This window comes from Arachis hypogaea, chromosome 12 (genome assembly GCF_003086295.3).
Source record: "Arachis hypogaea cultivar Tifrunner chromosome 12, arahy.Tifrunner.gnm2.J5K5, whole genome shotgun sequence".
Taxonomy (NCBI): Eukaryota; Viridiplantae; Streptophyta; class Magnoliopsida; order Fabales; family Fabaceae; genus Arachis; species Arachis hypogaea.
Window position 1 is genome coordinate 12,255,670 of NC_092047.1, and position 22,996 is coordinate 12,278,665.

Genomic DNA, 22,996 nt, shown 5'->3' on the forward strand with positions numbered 1-22,996 from the left:
CAGCTCATTCATATTTTATTTCTTCATATAGCTATAGTGTATCAATCCAAACACTAGATATTGGAATTCTTGTACATTCATAATGAGCCTAATGCATGCAGTATCTAGTGTGAGAAGCTTGCCAACTTTAGAAAGTATGAGCAACTTTGGCCAATAGTGGGGTTAATTGTTACATGAATGAAGCACATCTAAGATAGCTATATATATGCATTGCTATTAAATTTAAAAATTGCATGCTCAACATATAAAACAGTGCATATGTATATACTAACATATGTATAAATTATAATTTCTATTAATAACCTGTTATACGTAATAATTTTAGATACTAGTATTTTTACCAGTAATAACGTTACGGGAATATAAATCTTTTAAAACTACATCGGTTCTGACATTATAGATTATGGCATAAAAAATTTATAGCATTAAACTACTTTTACAAAAAGGTCGTAAGGGACAAAAGTCCCCGTCGGCTAAGAAAATCAGAGTCTCTGTAAATAAAAAAATTAAATAATAAATTTTTTAGTTATTATTTTCATATAAAAGAGTTTGATTAGGTGTTAAGTATGTTACACAAATAAAAATAATTAATTTTTATGTTTGTTATTTAAAATTAATATTTATATATATATATATAAATTGTAAGACTCCAAGTTTTCGAAAATTAATTTAATAAAATAAAATTTAATTTAGTTCTTATTATTATTATTATTATTATTATTATTATTATTATTATTATTATTATTATTAATACGCAATTATTACTGTTATTACTATTATACAAACTTCCTTAGTTATTACTATTGTTATTATTATTATATGTATCATTACATTCATTTGGCGGAAAGCCATATGAATATATACATATCATATGCTATTATTATTTTTATTGTTATTATTAAGTAAAGTTCCTTAGTTCCATATAAATTGGCTGAAGCCTTTAGGGAATCAAGGAAAAGAAAATAGAACTTATATGCATGTATACACAGATTTAGAATCAAGCCACGTTGCCTTTGTATATATAAAACACAAATGACTCATGTTTCTTTACTTTCATTAATCAATAGTTATATTTCATTCATTTCTTCTTTAACCACCGAAAGGAATGACCGAGAGAGAAGAGAGAAACCGTGAAAACTCCTCAATTTCCGGCTTCAAATTCTTGCGATCCGTAATTCCAATAAAAAAAATCTAATCTGGTAAAAGTGTTCGTATCTTCTTCCTCTACACGTTGGTGTTACTTTGATCCAGTAGAAGTTGACGGTGACGTAGCTCCTCTTTCCCTTGAGTTCGGCCAACTGGAGTTCTAGGAGGCACATATGATTCCTGACATTTTTCTCTTCAGCAGCGTGGTCAAAAAGTTTTCCTGGAGTTTTCGTTGTTGTAATTTCTGCACGGAGGTAGGGTTTGGTAACTTTATAGTAATTAAATGTGAGTTTGATAAATGAATGTTGATTTGGTTGATTATTGCTTGAATTTGAATGAGTTTATGTTAAACTATTATTGAATTATTGTTGTTTGCTTGAGATTTTGATTCAGTTATGTATGAACAACTAGCTGGGATGCTTTGATTATTTTGGGAGTAAGAAATGGAATTTTCAAAAGCTTTAAGAAATATATTAACTGATTTTGAATTATTAAAGAAATGTTTTTGCTGCTGGAGTCGGTTGGATTATTAATTGTTTTAAAGATTTTGGAGAATGGCATAAAGATGTGGTTTTAGTTTTAAAAGAAAAAGAGAAGACAAATCGGCACGTGTACTTATGAGAATGATTGAAAGGTCACGAGAGGGTGACGGAAAGTAAATAGTTATGGTGCCGATGTGAAAGTGTTAAGCCGTGGGCTTTGTTTTTGAATGATTGTGCGGGGACGCCCGTGTGTATGAAATGGCTTCCAGGAGAAAGTGGCACATGCTTCAGTTGGAGAATCAGCGCCTGCAAGTACTTGCAGAGGTCATGTTCGGCATACTTCAGCTGGAGAATCAGCGCCTGCAAGAAGTGGAAACTTGCAGAGGTTATGCCGCTGGAATGCCTTATCTGACTTGCGAGTCGGATTGCGTCGGGTGCGGGTCGAAACCGACAAATGAGCTCATTACCTGCGATAGGAATAGACATGTATCATGCTTGTTTGCGCATATCTCTGTGCTATGTAACTCTGTAATTTTGTGTGTGTGCTGCATGACTGATTGACTTCTGAGTTCTTTTATTATTCATGCTTATAAGTGTTTTGTTGTTAGTTGCGGTCGGTTAATAATGGCAAAATGAACTTAACTTCTAACCCCGACCCTACTAAGAACTTTCCAGTTCTTACCTCCTATCTCCACCCCTTTCAGCTACAGGTGCAAAGGCTCATTGCCAAGCTACAAGAGTATAGAGGAATATGTTTATAAGTTGAGTTGTTAGGATTTATTTTCCCCTCGCCTTGTTAGTTAGAGTTTTTAGAGGGGTAGGATTTGTTTCTAGGAATCTTGAGATAAGTTTATGTATTTAATACTATGTGAATATATATACTTTTGTGATTTAGTGGCGTAAAATAAAGTCTCTTTTCGTTTTCTTAATTAAAGTTTCGGTTCGAATTCGCGAAGGCTCAATATTAAATAAAGATAGTATATAATAAAAAGGTTTAGAGGTAAGTAGCACTCGGACTTTTAGTACGATCATGATGAGGTGCTAAAAGTTAGGGTGTTATATTATTTTTAATTAGATATTAACATAAAAATTTATATTGATAATTATAAAATTAACTCAAATTATTTTTTTAAAAATAATTGAATCTTAATTCTAACTTTTAAGTATAGTGTCAATTAATATTTTTGAAATTATCTAAATGAATTATAATTTGGGAATGAGTTCAAAATAAGTGACTCTTATTTTGAGTTTAAGATTAAATTAAGGGTATTTATAAATTTTAAATAGAAAGACTAAAAAATAATCAGTTAATATTTTATTTAAAAAAAACACTCAACTATTTTGTCATACACTTTGTCTTAATATATAATACTTTTCCATAACTCAAAAAAAAAATGCCAAATTCTTTATTAAATTTGTTATTTAATGTTAAACAAATTGATCTTTTTATTTAAAATATTTTTTAATTTGAATTTAATTGTCATGTGAAATCTTTTTTTATTTATAACAAAAGCTATATTGATCGAGTAAAATAATCTTTTATCACATGTTATCTTCATCATCAAGAAGAGTAATTTCTATAACACATGTTTAACTTATAAGCTTCTGCATGCTTCATTTATTTTATTTTATTTGGAATACTTTACACATTTTGCAACATTTAAAAAACGGAGAAGGTAAATTATATTGTCATGTCATGATGATGGTGTGTTGTCCTTCTTACTAAATTTGAATCCAATGGAGCAGGTTGTTACCCCTCACTTACAGCAACTGTCAATAGACAAGGCAGGTGTGATGATGCTTGACAAAGAACTGCTTCATTTGGACCCCCAAAACATAAAATATCTGACATTGCAAGGCTTTAATGATATTCATGACTCAGATGCCGCATCTGTCTTTGATTTCTTTCCAAAGGTTCCACTTCCCAATATTCAGATGCTTGGAGTGGCTGACAGTGCTTTCAAAGATATATTCCCCTCACAAAAGCCTGAGATTATTCATTCACAGTCACAACTGCTGCTTATTAGCAAATTGGAACTGAGGAATCTGCACAAGCTTGAATCTATTGGGTTAGAGCTTACCTGGGTAACCTTTTCTAATCTCACATCGCTAAAACTTGAGGGTTGTGCATCTTTGAAGTGTTTGTTCACTTCTTCAACCTCCAAATGTCTTGATCAACTTGAACAGTTGCACATATCCAACTGTGAAGCACTCGAAAATTTAATGGTGGATTATCAACCACATGATAATGATCATGATGTCATCATATTTAAAAGTCTTTTTGAACTGTCTCTTAGCCAGTTACCAAAACTTGAGAGCTTCTACAAAGGAAACTCAACTTTGAATTTTCCATCTCTATGGATAGTCGAGGTTACTGAATGCAACAGATTGGAGTATATGTTCACATTCTCAACTGCCAAAAGCTTCAAAAGTTTGATTCAGATGAAGATTTCCAAATGTGAGTCATTGGAAACAGTAGTATTAGCAACACAAGAGGCAGACGAGCCACATGAGCTCACATTCCCAAACCTCGGGTACCTGTTTCTAAGCGAATTGCCAAAACTTGGAAGCTTTTTCACGGGAAAGTCAACTTTGAAATTCCAAAACGACTTGATTGTTGAGATCAGTCAATGCAAGATCATGAAAACTTTCTCACACGGTGGCGTGGAAGCACCTCGATTACGGGAGGTGGAGATAGATGGATTGAGTTGCTCGACAGATAATCTAAATGTTGCAGTCAGTCAAGAATTTGAGAAACGAACGAAACATCATTGATGAGTTAATTAGTACAATCATAATTTAATATGTAAGTTATTTTCTATCTGCACAATTTATATCTTCTTTTACTTTTCGTGTTATACACTGCACCAAAACAAGTTTCTGTTTTGGAATGTCATTTAATTTGCTTCCTCCATATTCGGTTATATAAATTTTTGACATTGCTCATTTTATTATCCAATGTTTGTCCTTTGTGAGAATTTAATAAATTAAAGAACGGTATAGTTGATGTATCTTGAGTTAACTAGCTCTTTTATATAATTCTTGCAGGAAATTTGTTGCTTGCTAAGAGAAGCTTATTTTCAATGCATTTGTTACCAGCAAAACTAGTAGTCTAATCAAGGAGCAACGGACAAATAAATAAGAATGGTTGGTAAAAATTTTTTTTTTTTGAGAAAATAAATAAAATGATGCAGTTACATATTTCTTTTTGCTACAGGAAAGTTTTTACTCTAATAAGTTTGGGTAACATTATAACAATCATTCAACTCAAATCATGAAGAGTTTCTTTTTTACAACCTATAATTTTTTTAACTTCAACGTAACTAATATCTAACACAATTGTATATGAACTTTTTTTTTAAGGTTCTATGCGACACCAATTGCAGCAATTAATAGGATATAAGTGGATCCCATCATGGCAACAAATATTCATTTCTGTTTGAGTAGTGTGGTGTGGTGTGCATGATATGAATAAGTTCCCTGTATCACTATGCAGGAAGAAGTGTGTGATTGCCTTTTAAGTGGCATAGCTATAAACTAAGTGTGTTTTTATCAATTAAATTATATCTTGTATTTTATACAAGATGTAAGGTGTGTGCGCTTTGTAATTTATTGAGAATACTAGTGTGTTTTTATGTATGACAGTGAATGGTAATAATTTTATACCATTCAAGGATTGTGATTTGTGATGAAGTCGTAAGAAGAGAATGCTCTGAAAATAAAGTTGAGAATGGTATGTAGATATATTTCTACATGAGAAATGTTATTTGTACACTAAAATTAGTCACTAAAAATTAGTCACCAATGTATTTGTGTATAAATATATGTGTTGTTTAATTTATTTTTAATGTGTATTTATATTTTAATATGTATTTTATACTGGTGGCTGATTTTAGTCACTGATTTTGATGTACACATAGCATAACCCTTTTTACATAAGATCGTTTTCATGCATAAAGTTAACCTTATATTTCAATAAAAATTCAACATGTGTCTCCCTTTCTTGCATAAAATGTGCTTCTGTAATAACAATGTATATTTTTTATTTTAAAAAAATGCGATTGTTAGATAAGATTTGATGTATTAACTAGAGAGTATAGAGATGATGAGTATCTTAATAATCTATTCTGATATAATTATTAGAGCATAGATTACATCATAATTTTAAATTAATAAAAAATTGTGAAATATAATTTTTGTGCGTACATTTTTTTAAGTTTTAAAAAATTATATTTAATTTGTTTTAATTTTTTCTCTAATTTTTTTTTATAATTCATTCAAGACTCTCAATCTTACTTAGAAAAAAATAAGCAACAAGTACATATAAAATACCATAAAAACCTATTTTCAACCTGAATCACAGGCAAAACATAATAACTCCCAATACCAAAGCTAAAACTTGGATAATACTTTTTGAACCATCTAAATGGCTTAGCTAAGAAGACTACCAAATATCAACACCCAACTCTCAAAAACATATTAACAACATCCAAGAAACACACCATACTCTTCTATTACTATCACTCAAATATACTGGCCCCTAAATTTGGACACTTTTCTTTGCTACTATGGATTAAGAATTTTTACGCACACCATTATAAAATCCACTCTCCTATACTCCCAAAATTCAACCACAAAGAAAACAAGATTATTGCAATTAGTATCACCAACCTGACTAAAAGTCTAAAACTAGTTCTTTTCCTTCCTCTGAACCTTATTTTTATACTGACTTTCTCTAGAGCTTTTCTTTCATTTTTGACTGTCCTCCAAAATTATTCCAAAATTGCATTTTCATCACTACAATACATCATAAGTTAGGATCCAATCCTCTAAGTCTTGATTGCTTCTCCCGCTATGTCTTCTATATAACTGTCATTTTTATTTTCATGTTCATAATTTCTTTAGCTCTTTTCTAATTAGCTTTTTTCTTTTTGTGACTATCTTTTTTTATTCTTACATCACTACTAAAAAATAGTTGATTTGCTACTGATTTTTCTATAATTTTTTATTGAATTAGCAAATAATTTTGTTTGTTGCAAAATTTGCTACAAAATTCAATCTACAACATATGAGCTTATGGATAACTATTGCTGCAAATTTTTAAATTTGCAAGTAACTTATCTACAAATTTTGTCGCAAAAAATCTATAAAATTTGCACATAATTTTATGATAAATTATATAATTTGTCAAATTTTATTTTAAATTTAACTTCGAATCTTTCACGTGTACCAAATTTGCAACAAAATTCATAGGTTCATGTGGCAACAACTTTTACAAATAATACATCCGCAGCAAAATTTATAATTAATTTTTGCAATAACCTCCACACGTAACAAAATTTGCAACAAAAATTACCATTCACCTTTGCAAAAAATTTCACAAATAATCAATTTACGACAAAATTCATAGCTAATCTTTACAGCAAATTCTGCAAATAACAAAATTCACAGCAAAATCCATAGTTAAATTTGTTTTGCTCTTTTTCTTATTTTATTTTTATCTTGCATATATTTTTCTAATTTCTCCCCTTTTCTCTCTCCTTTGTTGCTAATTCTTTTTATGTGGATCATTCTTTCCTTTTGTCTTTCTCGTTCAAGCTAAGATTGAGCCACTCTCTTTTTAATAGTGTTTACAAAGCCAGGTGGATATAGAGGGGTTGAGATTAACTTGTTATCCTTCTCTCTTCATGTACCAATTTTCTTATTCTATCATGCACACCATCTGTTTCAGACCATGTGCCTCCTTGCAAGTCCAATTGGGTTTCTTGAATCACTTCTTTAGTGTTCCTATATTGTCTTGAAAATATATATAGGTCAATTTGAATCTTCAAAGAGGTTTAAGTTCTCCATGTATTGTACATCTAAGAAATTCTCTCCATCTTCCTGAGTCTCCACTTCTTTGATCTGTGGAGTAGTATTTAGCTAGATATCATTTATTGTCTCTACATTTCATTGGTTCTTTGGGAATCTTCTCTTCATCATCTACGCAGTGGCGGAGCCAGAAATTTTTTATAAGAGGGGTCAAATTAAATATAAAATAAATTAAAATAATATAATAAAAAATTAACAAAATATAATTTATAGTATATAGGTCAAAATTAATAATTATATTATATCAAAATTAATATTCAACTACATACTTTAGGATTTTGATATTTTTAAATTTGTTCTGTGATATTTCATATAACTAAAATATCAATTTGTTACGATGGGTAACCGAAGATTAATGGGCTGGATGGCGTTGGTTGGCCCAAACGTATTAAGGAGGAAGCTTTCGAGTGGATCTGTAACTCGGTGCCCTTCGTCCGACTTGTGTGTATGGAAGAATGGGGGGTAGTACCTGCAAAGACACTCCGATGCCTAAGTTAGCAAGGGCGTGAGCAGGTTTAGAGAGTATTGGAACTTAAAGATACCTGAGGGGTATCAGTGTATTTATAGTGGCGAACCAATAACCACCGTTGGAGTAATGCCACTTTTCTAGGGCGTTAACCGTCCCTTTATCTTAGGGAGGTTAAGATATGGCTCGTGGAAGTGGTTAGAGAGATTCTTGGGGCAGTTACTCATTCAAATGAGTGCTTATCTGCCAGCTAACCCTCGTTCCCGACTTCTTTAGAGCAAGTCGTGACGAGTACCGACTTCGCAGGGGCTGATTTGGTGAAAGGTGGGGTCAACCCTTTGGGTTGGGCCTTTTTACTTGGTTCCTGGGCCTTAACGTTGGGCCAGGGTATGAACAGTGCCCCTACTCGAGCCCAATTTCTCTTTAAGATTCGGGTTCGAGTATACTACTCGGGCTTGTAACCGACTTGTTGGAGGACCGACGTGATGTTCTGAAACCGACGTGTCTTTTCGTGACCTTTTGGTTCTGACAGTTACGTCTAATCAAGCGTCGTGTCCGTTAGGGATGTGCGTAGGGATTGATGGTCTTGGTAACGGTGCATTTTCATTAATGACTGCCCCGTTTTTACCATTGTGCCCCTAACGTACTTATAAATACTTTCCCTCTCTTTCATTGTTTCGTTTCTGCAATTTTTCAAATTTCTCCTTCATTCGTTCGTGCTGCGTTCTTGTATCTTCGAAGGCTTTCGTTTTCTCCAACCCTTATTTCAGATAAAGGTTAGTTCTTTTTGTAACATACTTTTCTATTTGCATGCTTTTATTTTGTAGATAGGTTGGTTTGTAGACTTTAGTTCCGTATTCCCTCCCTTTAGAGACCGTGTTCTTGATTTTCCTTTTCTTTTTTTTTCCCTTGTAGGTTTTTGTTACCTTTTTAAGAAAAAGAAATGGCTTCCGTAGACGTTCTTTCTCAGTGGGTTGATGTCACGGTCCTAGGGGAGGAACCCTCGTTCGATACTGAGTTTATCACCAACCTTCGTACTCACCACAGAATTTGTACTTCTGAGAAGGACGAGCCGAAGTATGAGTTGGTAGTCCCGGGTCCTGAAGACCGGGTTTGCTTTGGGAGGGTCAATGAGGCGGCCCCTCATTTTTTCTTTATGTATGAGTGTATGATCACCCGTTTGGGTGTTTTTCTTCCTTTTTCAAACTTTGAGATATCTGTTTTGCATCACTGCCGAGTTGCTCCTACCCAGCTTCACCCCAACTCTTGAGGTTTTTTGAAAATTTATCAATTTATTAGCCAGGCTTTGGAGTTCCCGACTTCTTTGAAGATTTTTTTCTATCTCTTCCATATGACCAAACACTTCAGTGGGCTAAACAATAAGCAACAGTGGGTGTCTTTCCGAGCCATACAGGGTCGGAGAGTTTTTACCCTTTTTGACGAATCCTTCCATGACTTTAAAAATTATTTTTTCAAAGTTCAAGCTGTAGAGGGTCACCACCCCTTTTTTCTGGATGATAATTCTTCTCCCCGCTTCCCTTTATACTGGCTGGAGGCCTCCTCCTGCGAGAAATATGGTCTAGATGACCTGGATGAGGTAGAAGCGGCCATTGTGGGGTTCCTCCGAGAAGTATGGGGGAGGGCCCCATACTTAGACACTAAAAAGTTTCTCCAGGGGTCTCCGACCTTTGTCCAGGCACAGCTAGGTAGCTTTTATTTGTTTGTTAGATTACCGACTTGTCTGATTGACCTTTCCGACTTGTCTTAGCCTATTATCTATTGTTTTTTCAGAGATGGCGAAGGCAAACGCGCAGGAATCTTACCAGAGAGTCCAGGAGGCTAAAGCAAGGTCTCGCGCCAGGACGGGTGGCGCCAGGGCGGTTATCTCTCCTCCTCCTCCTCCTCGGAACACTAGGACTCTTTCACAGCCCATTGTAATTTCTTCTTCAGCTTTCTCTCAGCCGCCCCCCTCCGCCCGATCTTCTCCTGAGCCAGAGAAGAAGAAGCGCAAGACTTTAGAGTCTGGCTCTTCTGGTGAGGTTAAGGCGGATGCTCTTGCATTCGTCCGAAAGAACATCTATCCCCATGCTCGTATAAGCATGGATGATGTTTCTGTTCGGCGCCACCTTACCACTCTGGTTGAGGAGAGCCTCAAGGCGGCGGGGGTTTGTGATAAACTCTTAGATATTTTTGAGAAGGCTCCTCTCAGCTCTTTAGGGATGACCTCGAGGGTTGCGGAGCTGGAGGGAAGGCTTCTTTTATATTAGGAGCAGGAGAGGGAGTTGAAGGAGGAAGTCGCCAAGTTGAAGGAGGAGATGGATAGCCTCAAGGAGAAGGAGAGGAAATTGCAAGCCCAATGCAACATGGAGGTGGGTTTGAGGAAGACAGCGCAACACAGCTACCAAAGTTTATTTAACGATCTTGTGTCTGTGAAAAATGAGCTGCTGAATTCTCAGAGGGCCTACACCGAGTTGGAGGACTCTATTGCTGATGGGGCTGAGGAGGCTTGGAGGATCTTTAGGGAGCAGGTCGGAGTCATTGCTCCTGGCCTGGACCTTTCCCTTTTAGATCCTGATAAAGTTGTTATTGATGGTGCCATTGTGGATCCCCCTGTCCCCGAGATTATTTCCGAGTCAGACTTGAAGACTCGGGGGCAAAGGATTATAGAGTCTCCTCCTCGCTCTAAGGACGCTCCGAGTTCTTCCACAGTTCCTCCGACTTCCTCTTCATCTCCTATGGATGCCTCTCTTCCCGGTCCTGGTGGCGCTCTTCCTACCTCTGGTGGTGGTGATCTATCTACTCGTCTTGTAAAAAAGTAATTTGCTGGCTATTTGGGGCCCGGCCTGTGGGTCCCCTCTTTTTAAACTCTTTATTTTTTTGGTAGTATTTGAACAATTTTTTGGCCTTTTAAGGCCGTAAACAAAACGTTTAATAATACCCTTTTTAATAAGGGTTTAAGTTAAAAAATAAGTACCCTTTTTTGGATAAGGGTTTAAGTTACCTTGTGTGTGCATGCTTTTCTGATTTCGAATTTTCCTTTGATCTTTTCTGAAAAAACCTTTTCTTTGGCTTTGTCTGTCTTTCTGAACCTTTTTATTTTAAGGATCTTTAGGACAACCTTTTAACCTTTTCTTGGGGTTTTTTTCTATCTCTCTTTTGTTATTCCTAGTACTCAATTTCGTTTCATTGAGTTTTTATGACTTAGGCTACTTTTGTGATTCATTTTTGTTTTACTCGGTTTCCCATTCCGACTTAGGAGTCGGAATGTTTCTGAGTTTATCATGATCAACTTCTATAACCTCTTTACACCGACTTGTACCTCGTCGTTTTATCTTGACGACCATCTAGGTCGGTTCATAGGATTTTCACGTTTTGTCGAGCTTAAGTCGGCGCGTTTCGTCGAAAGAAAAGAAACAAAAAAGGAATTTGCAAGAGATATATATGAAAAAGATCTTTTATTAATTGGGGAGGTACCTTATTGCTACTAAGGGTTTTTGACAATATATTTCCCTTAGTCTCTACTATGATGCCTCGTTAAAAACCCTTCTCCAGAAAAAACCCTTTGATTTTGGGAAAAAAATCATGAAGTTGGGAAAAGAGTACATCAGGGAGTAGAGTTCGCTTTTAACTGTAGTACCTTTTCATATTACAGGCATGCCACGACCTCGGTAACTCGGTGTCGTTCAGGTCGGTCACTTTATAATAGCCTTTCCCTAAGACTTCATTGACCTTGTATGGTCCCTTCCAATTTGCAGCGAGTTTTCCTTCCCCTGATTTGTTGACTCCTACGTCGTTTCTGATCAAGACCAGGTCACTTGGGGTGAATGCTCTTCGAATGACTTTTTTGTTGTATCTTGTAGTCATCCTTTGTTTCAACGCTGCTTCTCTTATCTGGGCTTCTTCTCGGACCTCGGAAAGCAAGTCGAGCTCCTCTTTATGCCCCTGTATATTTCCGATCTCGTCATGGAGAATCACTCTTGGGCTTTGTTCGTTGACTTCTATTGGGATCATGGCTTCTACGCCATAAACTAGTCGGAAGGGTGTTTCTCCAGTGGCAGATTGGGGGGGTTGTCCTGTAAGCCCATAGCCTTGTGGGAGCTCTTCGGCCCAGGCTCCTTTTGCATCTTGTAATCTTTTCTTCAGCCCTGCTAGTATGACTTTGTTGGCTGCCTCGGCTTGCCCATTGGCTTGCGGATGTTCCACCGAGGTGAACTGGTGTTTGATTTTCATACTGGCTACTATGCTTCTAAAGGTAGAGTCGGTGAATTGGGTTCCATTATCTGTAGTGATGGAATGAGGTATCCCATACCTTGTGATGATATTTTTGTAGAGGAACCTCTGACTTCTTTGTGCGGTGATGGTGGCCAATGGTTCTGCTTCTATCCACTTTGTGAAATAATCTATTCCCACGATCAGGTATCTGACTTGTCCTGGCGCCTGGGGGAAAGGCCCTAACAAATCCATTCCCCATTTCGCAAAAGGCCATGGAGAAGTGATACTGATGAGCTCCTCGGGGGGAGCCACGTGGAAATTTGCATGCATCTGGCATGGTTGGCACTTTTTCACAAATTTCGTGGCATCTTTCTGCAAGGTCGGCCAGTAGAATCCGGCTCGGATCACTTTTCTGGCTAGTGACCTTGCTCCGAGATGATTTCCGCAGATCCCGCTGTGGACTTCTTCCAACACTTCGGTGGTTCTTGAGGTCGGTACACATTTTAATAATGGTGTTGATATCCCCCTTCTGTAGAGGATATTTTTCACCAAAGTGTAATGTTGTGCTTCCCTTCGGATCTTCTTAGCCTCTTTCTCCTCCTTGGGGAGGATGTCGAATTTCATGTATTCGACCAAGGGGTTCATCCAACCGAGGTTTAATCCGACTACCTCAAGGACCTCTTGTTTGTCTTTTTCTTTTACTACGGAAGGTTTCTGGAGAGTTTCCTGGATCAGGCTTCTGTTATTCCCTTCTGGCTTGGTACTTGCCAACTTGGATAGGGCGTCTGCTCTGCTATTTAGATCCCGAGTGATGTGTTGGACCTCGGTTTCTGCAAAGTGCCCAAGATGTTCCAGAGTTTTTTCCAAGTACCGTTTCATATTTGGGTCCTTTGCCTGATACTCTCCACTTATCTGGGAGGTCACCACTTGCGAGTCGCTGTATATCATCACTTTTGTAGCACCGACTTCTTCCGCCAGCTTCAATCCAGCAATCAAGGCTTCATACTCTGCCTGATTATTTGAAGCTGGGAATTCGAATTTGAGGGAAACTTCTATCTGGGTTCCTCTTTCATCCACCAATATTATGCCTGCACCGCTTCCTGTTTTGTTTGAGGATCCATCTACATAGAGTTCCCATGTAGTTGGTTTTTCCTCTTGGTCTCCTGCGTATTCTGCGATGAAGTCGGTGAGGCACTGGGCTTTAATCGCAGTCCGAGTTTCATACTTCAAGTCGAACTCGGAGAGCTCTATTGCCCATTGAACCATTCTCCCTGCAACATCCGTCTTTTGGAGGATTTGCTTCATGGGTTGGTTCGTGCGGACTCTTATGGTGTGAGCTTGAAAGTAAGGTCGTAGCCTTCGTGAGGCTACCACTAAGGAGTAGGCGAACTTCTCTAGTTTGTGGTACCTTAGCTCAGGGCCTTGTAGAACTTTACTGATGAAATATACTGGGTGTTGTCCGACCTCGTCTTCTCTGATCAGGGCCGATAAGACGGCCTTGTCTGCCACGAATAAGTATAGGACGAGATCTTCCCCAACTATAGGTCGGGCCAAAATAGGAGGTTGGCTTAAGAATCTTTTGAACTCCTGAAACGCCTCCTCGCATTCAGGAGTCCATTCAAACTGACATCCCTTTCTCAATAAGGAGAACAGTGGGAGGGATTTTAGTGCCGATCCTGCCAAGAATCTGGAAAGGGCTGCAAGTCGACCATTCAGCTGCTGGACCTCTCTTAAACAAGTCGGGCTTTTCATCTCCAGGATAGCTCTACACTTGTCGGGATTAGTTTCAATCCCTCTTTGTGTTAGCATAAACCCTAGGAATTTTCCCGCCTCTACCGCGAAGGCGCACTTTGCAGGATTTAGTCTCATCCCGTGCAACCTTATGGTGTCGAAGACTTGTGAAAGGTCAGACAAGAGGTCGACTTCTTTCTTGGTCTTTACCAGCATATCATCGATGTATACTTCCATTAGGCTCCCTAGGTGAGAGGCGAACACCTTATTCATCAACCTCTGATATGTGGCCCCTGCATTCTTCAATCCGAATGGCATGACCACGTAGCAAAAATTAGCTCTGGGCGTGATGAATGATGTTTTCTCCTGGTCGGGTTCGTGCATCGGGATTTGGTTATACCCTGAGTAGGCGTCCATGAATGACAAGTATTGATACCCCGAGCTGGAATCTACCAGGGTGTCAATACTTGGTAGTGGATAAGGGTCCTTGGGACAGGCCTTATTTAAGTCGGTATAGTCGACACACATTCTCCATTTACCATTTTGTTTTTTGACTAGCACTATATTGGCTAGCCATGTTGGGTACTTTACTTCTCTAATGAAGCTGGCTTCTAGGAGCGCTTGTACCTGCTCTTCTACTATTAGGGCTCGCTCTGGGCCGAGCTTGCGTCTTCTTTGCTGTACAGGTCGGGACCCCGGTAAACCGAGAGCTTTTGGGACATAAGCTCGGGGTTTATCCCAGGCATGTCGGAGGCCTTCCAAGCGAAGAGATCGGAATTATCTCTTAGGAGTTTAGTCAACCCTTGTTTTAGGGTTTCCCCTAGGTTGGCCCCTATGTGAGTATTTTTTCCCTCCTCTTCGCCGACCTGTATCTCCTCGGTTTTTCCTCCCGGTTGGGGACGCAGCTCCTCTCTAGCCCTTGCGCCTCCGAGCTCTACTGTGTGAACTTCTCGGCTTTTTCCTCTCAGGTTTAGGCTTTCATTATAGCATTTCCTTGCCAATTTCTGATCTCCCCTTACCGTTGCTATCCCCGCTGAAGTCGGGAATTTCATACAAAGGTGAGGAGTGGATACCACCGCTCCGAGTCGATTAAGGGTAGCTCTGCCAATTAAAGCATTATATGCTGACCCTACATCGATGACTATGAAGTCTATGCTCAGAGTTTTTGATTTTTTCCCTTTTCCAAAAGTGGTGTGGAGGGGCAAAAATCCTAGTGGCTTTATTGGCGTGTCGCCTAGTCCGTATAAGGTGTCGGGGTAGGCTCTTAATTCTTTCTCATCCAACCCTAGTTTGTCGAAAGCGGGCTTAAAAAGGATGTCTGCTGAGCTTCCTTGGTCTACTAGGGTTCTGTGGAGGTGAGCATTTGCTAGGATCATAGTTATTACCACTGGATCATCGTGTCCAGGGATTATTCCTTGCTCATCTTCTTTTGTGATTGAAATGGTGGGGAGGTCGGATGACTCTCCTCCGACCTGGTAGACTCTCTTGAGATGCCTTTTGCTAGAGGATTTGGTGAGTCCCCCTCCCGCGAACCCTCCTGAGATCGTGTGGATATGTCTCTCCGGGGTTTGTGGTGGTGGGTCTCTTCTATCCGTATCCTCTCGCTTTCTCTTCCCATGACTATCCGACCTTTCTATGAGATATCTGTCGAGCCGGCCTTCCCTAGCCAGCTTTTCTATCACATTTTTAAGGTCATAGCAGTCGTTTGTGGAGTGACCATATATCTTATGGTACTCACAGTAGTCGTTGCGGCTCCCCCCTTTTTTATTTTTAATGGGTCTGGGGGGTGGCAGCCTTTCCGTATTACAAATCTCTCTGTACACGTCCACTATGGAGACTTTTAGAGGAGTATAAGAGTGATATTTTCTTGGTCTATCGAGACCGAGTTCTTCCTTCTTTTTGGTTTCCCTCTCCCTCTCTTTTGTTGAGGGAGGGTGCCCAGGTCACCAGCTCAAGTCTCTCAACTTAGCATTTTTCTCCATGTTGATGTACTTTTCAGCTCTTTCCTGTACATCACTTAGAGAGATGGGGTGTCTTTTGGATATGGACTGTGAGAAGGGACCTTCTCTAAGCCCATTGACTAACCCCATTATGACTGCCTCTGTGGGCAGGTCTTGAATCTCTAAACATGCTTTGTTGAACCTTTCCATGTAGGCTCGTAAGGATTCTCCGACCTCCTGCTTTATTCCCAGGAGGCTTGGTGCATGTTTTACTTTGTCTTTCTGGATAGAGAACCTCATCAAGAACTTCCTTGAGAGGTCCTCAAAACTGGTAACCGACCTCGGGGGGAGGCTGTCGAACCACTTCATCGCCGCTTTCGACAAGGTTGTCGGGAAAGCTTTGCATCGCGTAGCATCAGATGCATCAGCCAGATACATCCGACTTTTAAAATTGCTCAGATGATGCTTCGGATCAGTGGTTCCGTCGTAGAGGTCCATATCGGGGCTTCTAAAGTTTCTCGAAACTTTTGCCCTCATTATGTCCTCACTAAAAGGATCTTCCCCCCTAGGGGCGAATCTTCTCTACCGTCGCGGGAGTTCTGACCTTTGAGGGAGGATTCTAACTTTAAGAGTTTTCTTTCTAACTCTTTTCGTCGCTCCATCTCCTCTTTTAGGTTCTTTTCAGTTTCCTTTTGTCGCTCCCGTTCCTGTTCTAGCTGCTCGAGGCGACTGTGGACTAATCCCATGAGCTCAGTTGCATGGGATGGTCCCTCTTTCTCTGAATCGCGCCCTTCCGAAGAATTTACTTTCGGGTTTTTTATTCCGGAGGTGCCTTTCCTGTGTTGGTCATTGGCTTCCTGGTGAAGGGTCAGGTCTGCCTCATTGTTTCCGGTGTTCAGATTCTCTTGTTCAGAATCTGTCTCTACATGACCCTCCTCAGGGGATCTATCCGCCATCTCTGGTTGATCTCTCGGGTCCCCGGCAACGGCGCCAATGTTACAATGGGTAACCGGAGATTAATGGGTTGGATGGCGTTGGTTGGCCCAAACGTATGAAGGAGGAAGCTTTCGAGTGGATCTGTAACTCGGTGCCCTCCGTCCGACTTGTGTGTATGGAAGAATGGGGGGTGGTACCTGCAAAGACACTCCGATGCCTAAGTTAGCAAGGGCGTGAGCAGGTTTAGAGAGTATTGGAACTTAAAGATACCTGAGGGGTGTCAGTGTATTTATAATGGCGAACTAATAACCACCGTTGGAGTAGTGCCACTTTTCTAGGGCGTTAACCGTCCCTTTATCTTAGGGAGGTTAAGATATGGCTCGTGGAAGTGGTTAGAGAGATTCTTGGGGCAGTTACTCATTCAAATGAGTGCTTATCTGCCAACTAACCCTCGTTCCCGACTTCTTTAGAGCAAGTCGTGACGAGTAACGACTTCGCAGGGGCTGATTTGGTGAAAGGTGGGGTCAACCCTTTGGGTTGGGCCTTTTTACTTAGTTCCTGGGCCTTAACGTTGGGTCAGGGTATGAACACAATTTATCATCTGAAATAAATTTAAAACATTCTCTTTTTTAATATATACAATCATATAATCTACTAAAAATTTATCTTTTATCTTATTTTAAAGTTTTATTTTAATAATTTTTATTGACCATTCTCAAATCAGCTATGACCTCTTTATCCAACCATGTTTTCTTCACATAAATATCAAACTTTTCTCCATTTAGATCCATCTAGATCCTGTCATTGATTATTGGCACCCAAGTAGTGTCCATCGTCATTTTGACTGAGTCGAAATTTCTTCTTTGAATCAAGTTTTTATATTTTATCCACACTTAAAACGGTTCCCCATACCACCGCTATGATAAAAAAGGTTTCTTCATTCCATTCATGTAGAGGCATGCCACAAATTTCAATCTAAACTTTTCTTATCATATATGTTTCTCCTGCAATCCATCTCCTTATCTCTCCAAAATAATTCAGTAAAAATGATGATTGCAGAGTTTCATTCATATTCTCTATCGAGTCAAAAGTTCAGATCATCTTAAATGATCCCAGACATTTAACCTCCGAAAGAGTATAGACTGAAATGATCTCGTAAGCATTCAACGGGCTAACCGATTCCCTAATAATGAATGACTGATTCTCCAATAATGCTTCTATTTAATTTCTCCAACATATTCTGATTAACTTTTCCTTTGACCTCTCTCAGCATAACTGTTTCCTTGTTGCTATAATCTTTTTTGATGTTGGCCTTCATTTTTTTTTCTGATCAGTTAGCACCGCTTTGAAGGTTTTTTCTATTAGGTTCAGTTATGGTGTCCCCACTTCCTTCCTTCTTCATGCAACACATGTCCTCTATTTGGCTGCTGCGTTGCTCTTTGTAACGAATAAAAGGGTACCATATATCTTCCATCTCTTAAGAAATCTAATTGCTCTTTTTGCATGATCTCTGAATGCAAATCTCATAAAAGCAAACTTATGATACGTATTTGCTTTGGGGTTTTTGCGACAAATAATTTTATCTTGAGTTTAAAATGATTTTAAAATTAAAACAAATCAAAACGTCAAAAATAATTTTAAAATTTCTTGAAAATTTTTTATGCAAAAAATATATTTCACCCAGAAAATCATAATTACAATTAACTAAATGAATCAAGAGTTTGTACAGAAATACTCTGACTTTATTACTAAATTCACCTCATAATAGATTTTCGTATTCCAAAACTAATATTATGCCAAAATATAGTGGAGAATTCCTAAGCATCATCAACATCAACAAAAATGAAGATGGTTGCAATGTTCTAAATTTTTTTTTTTTCAATACTCGATAATTCCTCTTGAATCTCTAGAAGCATGTTAAGTCTATTCTGTGCTTGATCTTGGTAAGGCTTACCAAGGATTTTCACATAATTGTTCAAATTTTCCATGGCTTCATTGAAATCTTTCTTCATGGCCTCTTCAAGCTCAGATGCTAACTTCTCTGCTTTTGCTTTCACTTTATCTATCACACTCTGTCTGCGCCTTGGGAAATTTGATATAGCAACATACCTGACAAAAATATATGTCAACCAAATTTCAGCAACAAGTCATCAGCATGATCATAAATTAAACCAATTAAATCCTTAGGCACATACCAATCTACATTTCTTATTTATAAAATATGAATCTAAAGGGACGTATTCTTTAGGTTACATGATAACAACTCTTGCCGTAACAGTGCAATATGTTTCTTTAGAAGATTTAAGATTTTGAAATACAATCTTGAGCAACAAGAAAGGAAGCCAAATTATAAGTAAAAATTAGAAAATCATAATACCCGCCAGCAGAACAAATGGCAAGAGCAAGAAGATACACAGATGTCAGTAGCGAAGCAGATAGACCAGCCACACCCACTCCACCAAAAGTCGATAAAAACTAAAATTTAAAAAATTTCAGATATATTGACAGTATAATACCTATAATTTTAAGTAACATAAAAATAAATAAATAATGATGTCAAACCTCAATATACCAAAGGAAAACGATAATGAGAACATTATATTTACTACTGAAGAAGTTCCACAAGTGATGGGATCCACATTAGTACAGAGGTTGCAAGGGTCAACAACAAAGGGTAGCCTAATACTCAAGTATCCTACCTTGAAGTCACCCAAACAACTAAACCGTTGCTCAGGGTTTCTCTTTGCATAACAACACTAATGGAAAAAAGTAACTAAAAAAATGAAGCAGCAACCCAGATGAGTCTAGCAGCAATAATAATTTCTCAATATATAGACATCACTTACTTATCCATCTACTTTGAAGGCATTAACCTTACTTGAATACAATACTATGACCACAGTTAACCTTATCACTTTGAATGGTAACCCTAACAAGGCCAAATCCCAGAAACACTTCAAACTTATTAGACAAGCATATTCTTCTCTTGCACAACATAATATCACATAAAACAGCAAAATCAAGGGAAGCCTAGCTCCAAATCCTTCTAAAATTGGTGGGTTGGGTGTTAATTGCACAATTGATACCTAGTTGAATTCTGAGTTTTACTAGCCTTTCTTTTTTTGAATGATGTGACCAGACTTTTTTTTTAATAATGACTCATTCTTCTCAATCTCACTATTTTCGTGATTCAAAGATGGCCATCGTTTTTCAAAAGACTCCTTGTATAATCTCCCTTGCTGGGCACTTTTGGTACGCAACCGATTAAGTACGGATTGGTTTGATTCGGATAATTGGACACCGATGACTTCAAAATTCATAAAAAAAAAAAGTTTATCTTAAAAATTCAACAAGTACAATAAACATGTAACATCAATAGAAATAATTCAAACATGTTAAATACCAAATACATTAAAAACTAAACTCATTAAAATCCAAACATATTACTAGTGAATAATTTTTGTCTAATGAAAAAGTCATATATATATATATTTTTATTTAATTAATATATGATCGGGTTCGCGAGTTGGTTCGGGTTTTGCACCCCAGAAGGCCAGAACCGGTATCCGAACCAATCACTAACGTTTGGTGGAGAGACAGAGACGGAAAGACTGAGACTGAGAGACAGAGACTAAGAGACAGGGATTGAAATAAATCTCAGTATTCTGTTTGGTGCAAAATGAGAGACAGGAATTGAAACAAGAATGAAACTCTAATTTAATTTGCACAAAGGGTAAAATTAAAATTAATTAATTGAAATGAAAGTATTTTAGGTATAAAATGTTATTAAAGTTTCAGTCTCCATCTCTAAAAATTTCAGTTCCTTGTGTCCCTACTTTTTGGAAGTACTGAAATACTGAAATTTTAGAGACAGAGACAGAAATTTTAGTACCAGTCTCTGAACTAACAAACACGATACTGAGTCTCAATCTCTTAGTCTCTGTCTCAGTACCTCAAAACAAACGCTACCTAACAAAAATCATTGATTTGGTTTGGATTAAACCCGATTACCCATTAATTAGAGAACCAATTTAATTCGAACAGGTATACCATTACCCGTGCTCATCCCTTATTCCACCTGAATTATTTTGATACTTTGAAGAGAGTAATTGTGAAAAACATTCATTCAACATTGAGTAATACAAACGTGACTTGATATATAAGCTAGATATAAACTGATTTCACAATTGATTCTCTTTCGATCATCTTCTAGAACATGTCTAACATCTTTATAACAAAGTATCTCTAGTGAGGTTTTTTTTTTTTTTTTTTTTTTTTTTTTCAGAGATAGCAAATTGTGAATGGGTGCGTTTGTTTTCAGATTTTGTAAAAAAATAAAAAAAATAAAAACAGTAAAATTCATTTATTTATTTTATCTTTTTGTTAAAAGATAAATAACTTTCCATTCTAAAATTTATAAATTTATTAAAAATATTTGTAATTTTTTTATTAATTTATATTCAAATACATTAAATTATTAGGGACTATTTGACTCATTTTGAACTGTAATTTTTATTGTATCTATAGTTTTTTATATATTATATATGAATTCAACTGTATAAATATATATCAAAATTTAGTAATTAAATCAATCACTCGTATAAAATATATATTAAAATATAAAATAATATTAAAAATAATTTAAACAATATATATATTTATAGATAAATACAAGATGATTGATGTTTAGTGTATATATAATAATTTTTATATGAATTATATTGTCATTTTATTCACTAAAAATCAAATAGATATTAGGATAGATAAGACAAAAACTAATACAATATAATTTAAAAAGTCTCTAGTCTAAAAAAGAAATAAATAAAAAAAAATCACGCATTTAAAAAGGATGAATTAAACGAGCATAATAATATCATACCATGTGCATCATCTTGAGCAACCTATATATGTTGCTCCCGAAACAAATAAACAACCACGCCAACCTTAATGCCTTCATCACAAGCAGAGAATCTATAATTAAGCAGGAAAACTAGGTTGAGCGCAAATGTTTCAAATACTGTCTTGATTGTGTTTTAAGTACGAAGAAGTCTTTATATATATTTTCTTCTTTTTAGAAATTAAGAGTTTTATTAGTAACTTTTAGAAAAAAGAACAGAGATCACAATTAATTTTATAAATTATTAAAAGATATTGTAATAATCCCAGATTGTAGTGTTTATGCGATTTTGAATAAATTTTTTATCTAGTTTGGAAATTCTATGAATCATGCTTGGATTTGGAATAATGGCTGAATTAAAGTAAATCGTACATCCCAGTTCTTATTTAGCTTGAGCTCAAATACTCTCTGGATATATAATTGATTTCTTAGTATCTTCAAATAGAGAGTTAATAGTTCAAATAGTAATAACAATAAATAAAAACAAACAAGCAAAAAACGTTGATGAGGTGATACAGAATAATTAGTGTAAGAATTTTCTCTTTTTTTTTTTTTTTTTTTTTTGAAAAAAAAGGGAAAAGAAGGAAAGGAAAAGCAAAAGGCAAAGACATGAAATTGTTTTGTTTGGGAAACGTAATGAAAGAGTGGCAATAATAGATTTATAGCATCCAAAGTAGAGTTGGTCTCTGAAGCAAAGAATGTGGCTAAAATGCATTGAGGCATGTTTACTCAAACAAAAAAGAAGCGAACCAATAAGGGAAGGAATAAAGAAAAAAGCCTAAAGGATAAAGGGGAGTGCTAGGGTAACAATGAAAATTTTGAACAACATGAACACTCACCAATCAAATGAAAATACACTACACTTTAATTTAATGTTACTAATTAAATTTACTATTTTAACCCTATTAATTCACATTATTTACACATTGTTCAAAAATCTTGTTGGTTACCTATACTTTTCCAAGCGTAAATTATTATGTGCCTGAAGCAAAGCAAAGAATTTATGAGATGTTGGTATACATAAGACCCAAAGGATACCAAAAATCTAGGAAGGAAGGAAAAGATCTAAGCAGAGGGATCGGAGAGAAAGAGAGATTGAGGAAGCATAAGAAAGCTGAACCAAAGATATTATTGTACCTTTGATTTTCCAGGTCCGTATAATAATTTAATTAACTTGTCTTCTTCCCCGTACTCACTTCTTGTTATCCTTATTATGTTTGCTTCTAAAATACTAAATGGCTAATAGACAACTTGTACTATTTAATTTTTTGCCCCTCTATATGTCTGATGATGATGATTTAATACAAGTACTATG

The 22,996-nt window shown here is 36.8% G+C and overlaps 3 protein-coding genes across 7 annotated transcripts in view; 2 read left to right on the forward strand and 1 right to left on the reverse strand.

Moving 5' to 3' along the window:
* Positions 1-1,073: 1,073 nt before the first annotated feature.
* On the forward strand, positions 1,074-5,449 carry LOC112729137 (uncharacterized). 2 transcript variants are annotated; one of them, XR_003166377.2, is made up of 4 exons: positions 1,074-1,400; positions 3,375-4,434; positions 4,677-4,775; positions 4,992-5,449. XR_003166377.2 is itself a non-coding variant. In XM_025779491.2 (2 exons), exons 1-2 carry the CDS (start codon positions 1,320-1,322, stop codon positions 4,401-4,403), a joined length of 1,110 nt encoding a protein of 369 aa, XP_025635276.1. In that variant the 5' UTR covers positions 1,074-1,319; the 3' UTR covers positions 4,404-4,574. The 2 variants fall into 2 exon arrangements, 1 of the variants encoding a protein (XP_025635276.1); XM_025779491.2 differs by lacking the exons at positions 4,677-4,775; positions 4,992-5,449 and having other exon boundaries at positions 3,375-4,574.
* A 13,139-nt stretch (positions 5,450-18,588) lies between these two features.
* LOC112726874 (probable transmembrane GTPase FZO-like, chloroplastic) overlaps positions 18,589-22,996 on the reverse strand; it is a 56,770-nt gene continuing 52,362 nt past the window's right edge. Inside the window, exons 10-11 of the mRNA XM_072208812.1 lie at positions 19,162-19,259; positions 18,589-18,893 (exon numbers count right to left, since the gene is read on the reverse strand). Coding sequence (XP_072064913.1) covers positions 18,647-18,893; positions 19,162-19,259 — 345 coding nt within the window. The 3' untranslated portion in view covers positions 18,589-18,646. The remainder of the gene's footprint in view (positions 18,894-19,161; positions 19,260-22,996) is intronic.
* The window catches only part of LOC112729698 (uncharacterized), a 30,207-nt gene continuing 29,870 nt past the window's right edge, over positions 22,660-22,996 (forward strand). For 2 of the 4 annotated variants that reach the window (XM_072208809.1, XM_029290587.2), the window contains exon 1: positions 22,660-22,832. The gene's annotated coding sequence lies outside the window, so the exon portion shown is untranslated. The remainder of the gene's footprint in view (positions 22,833-22,996) is intronic. The other 2 variants (XM_072208810.1, XM_072208811.1) reach the window with 1 other exon arrangement.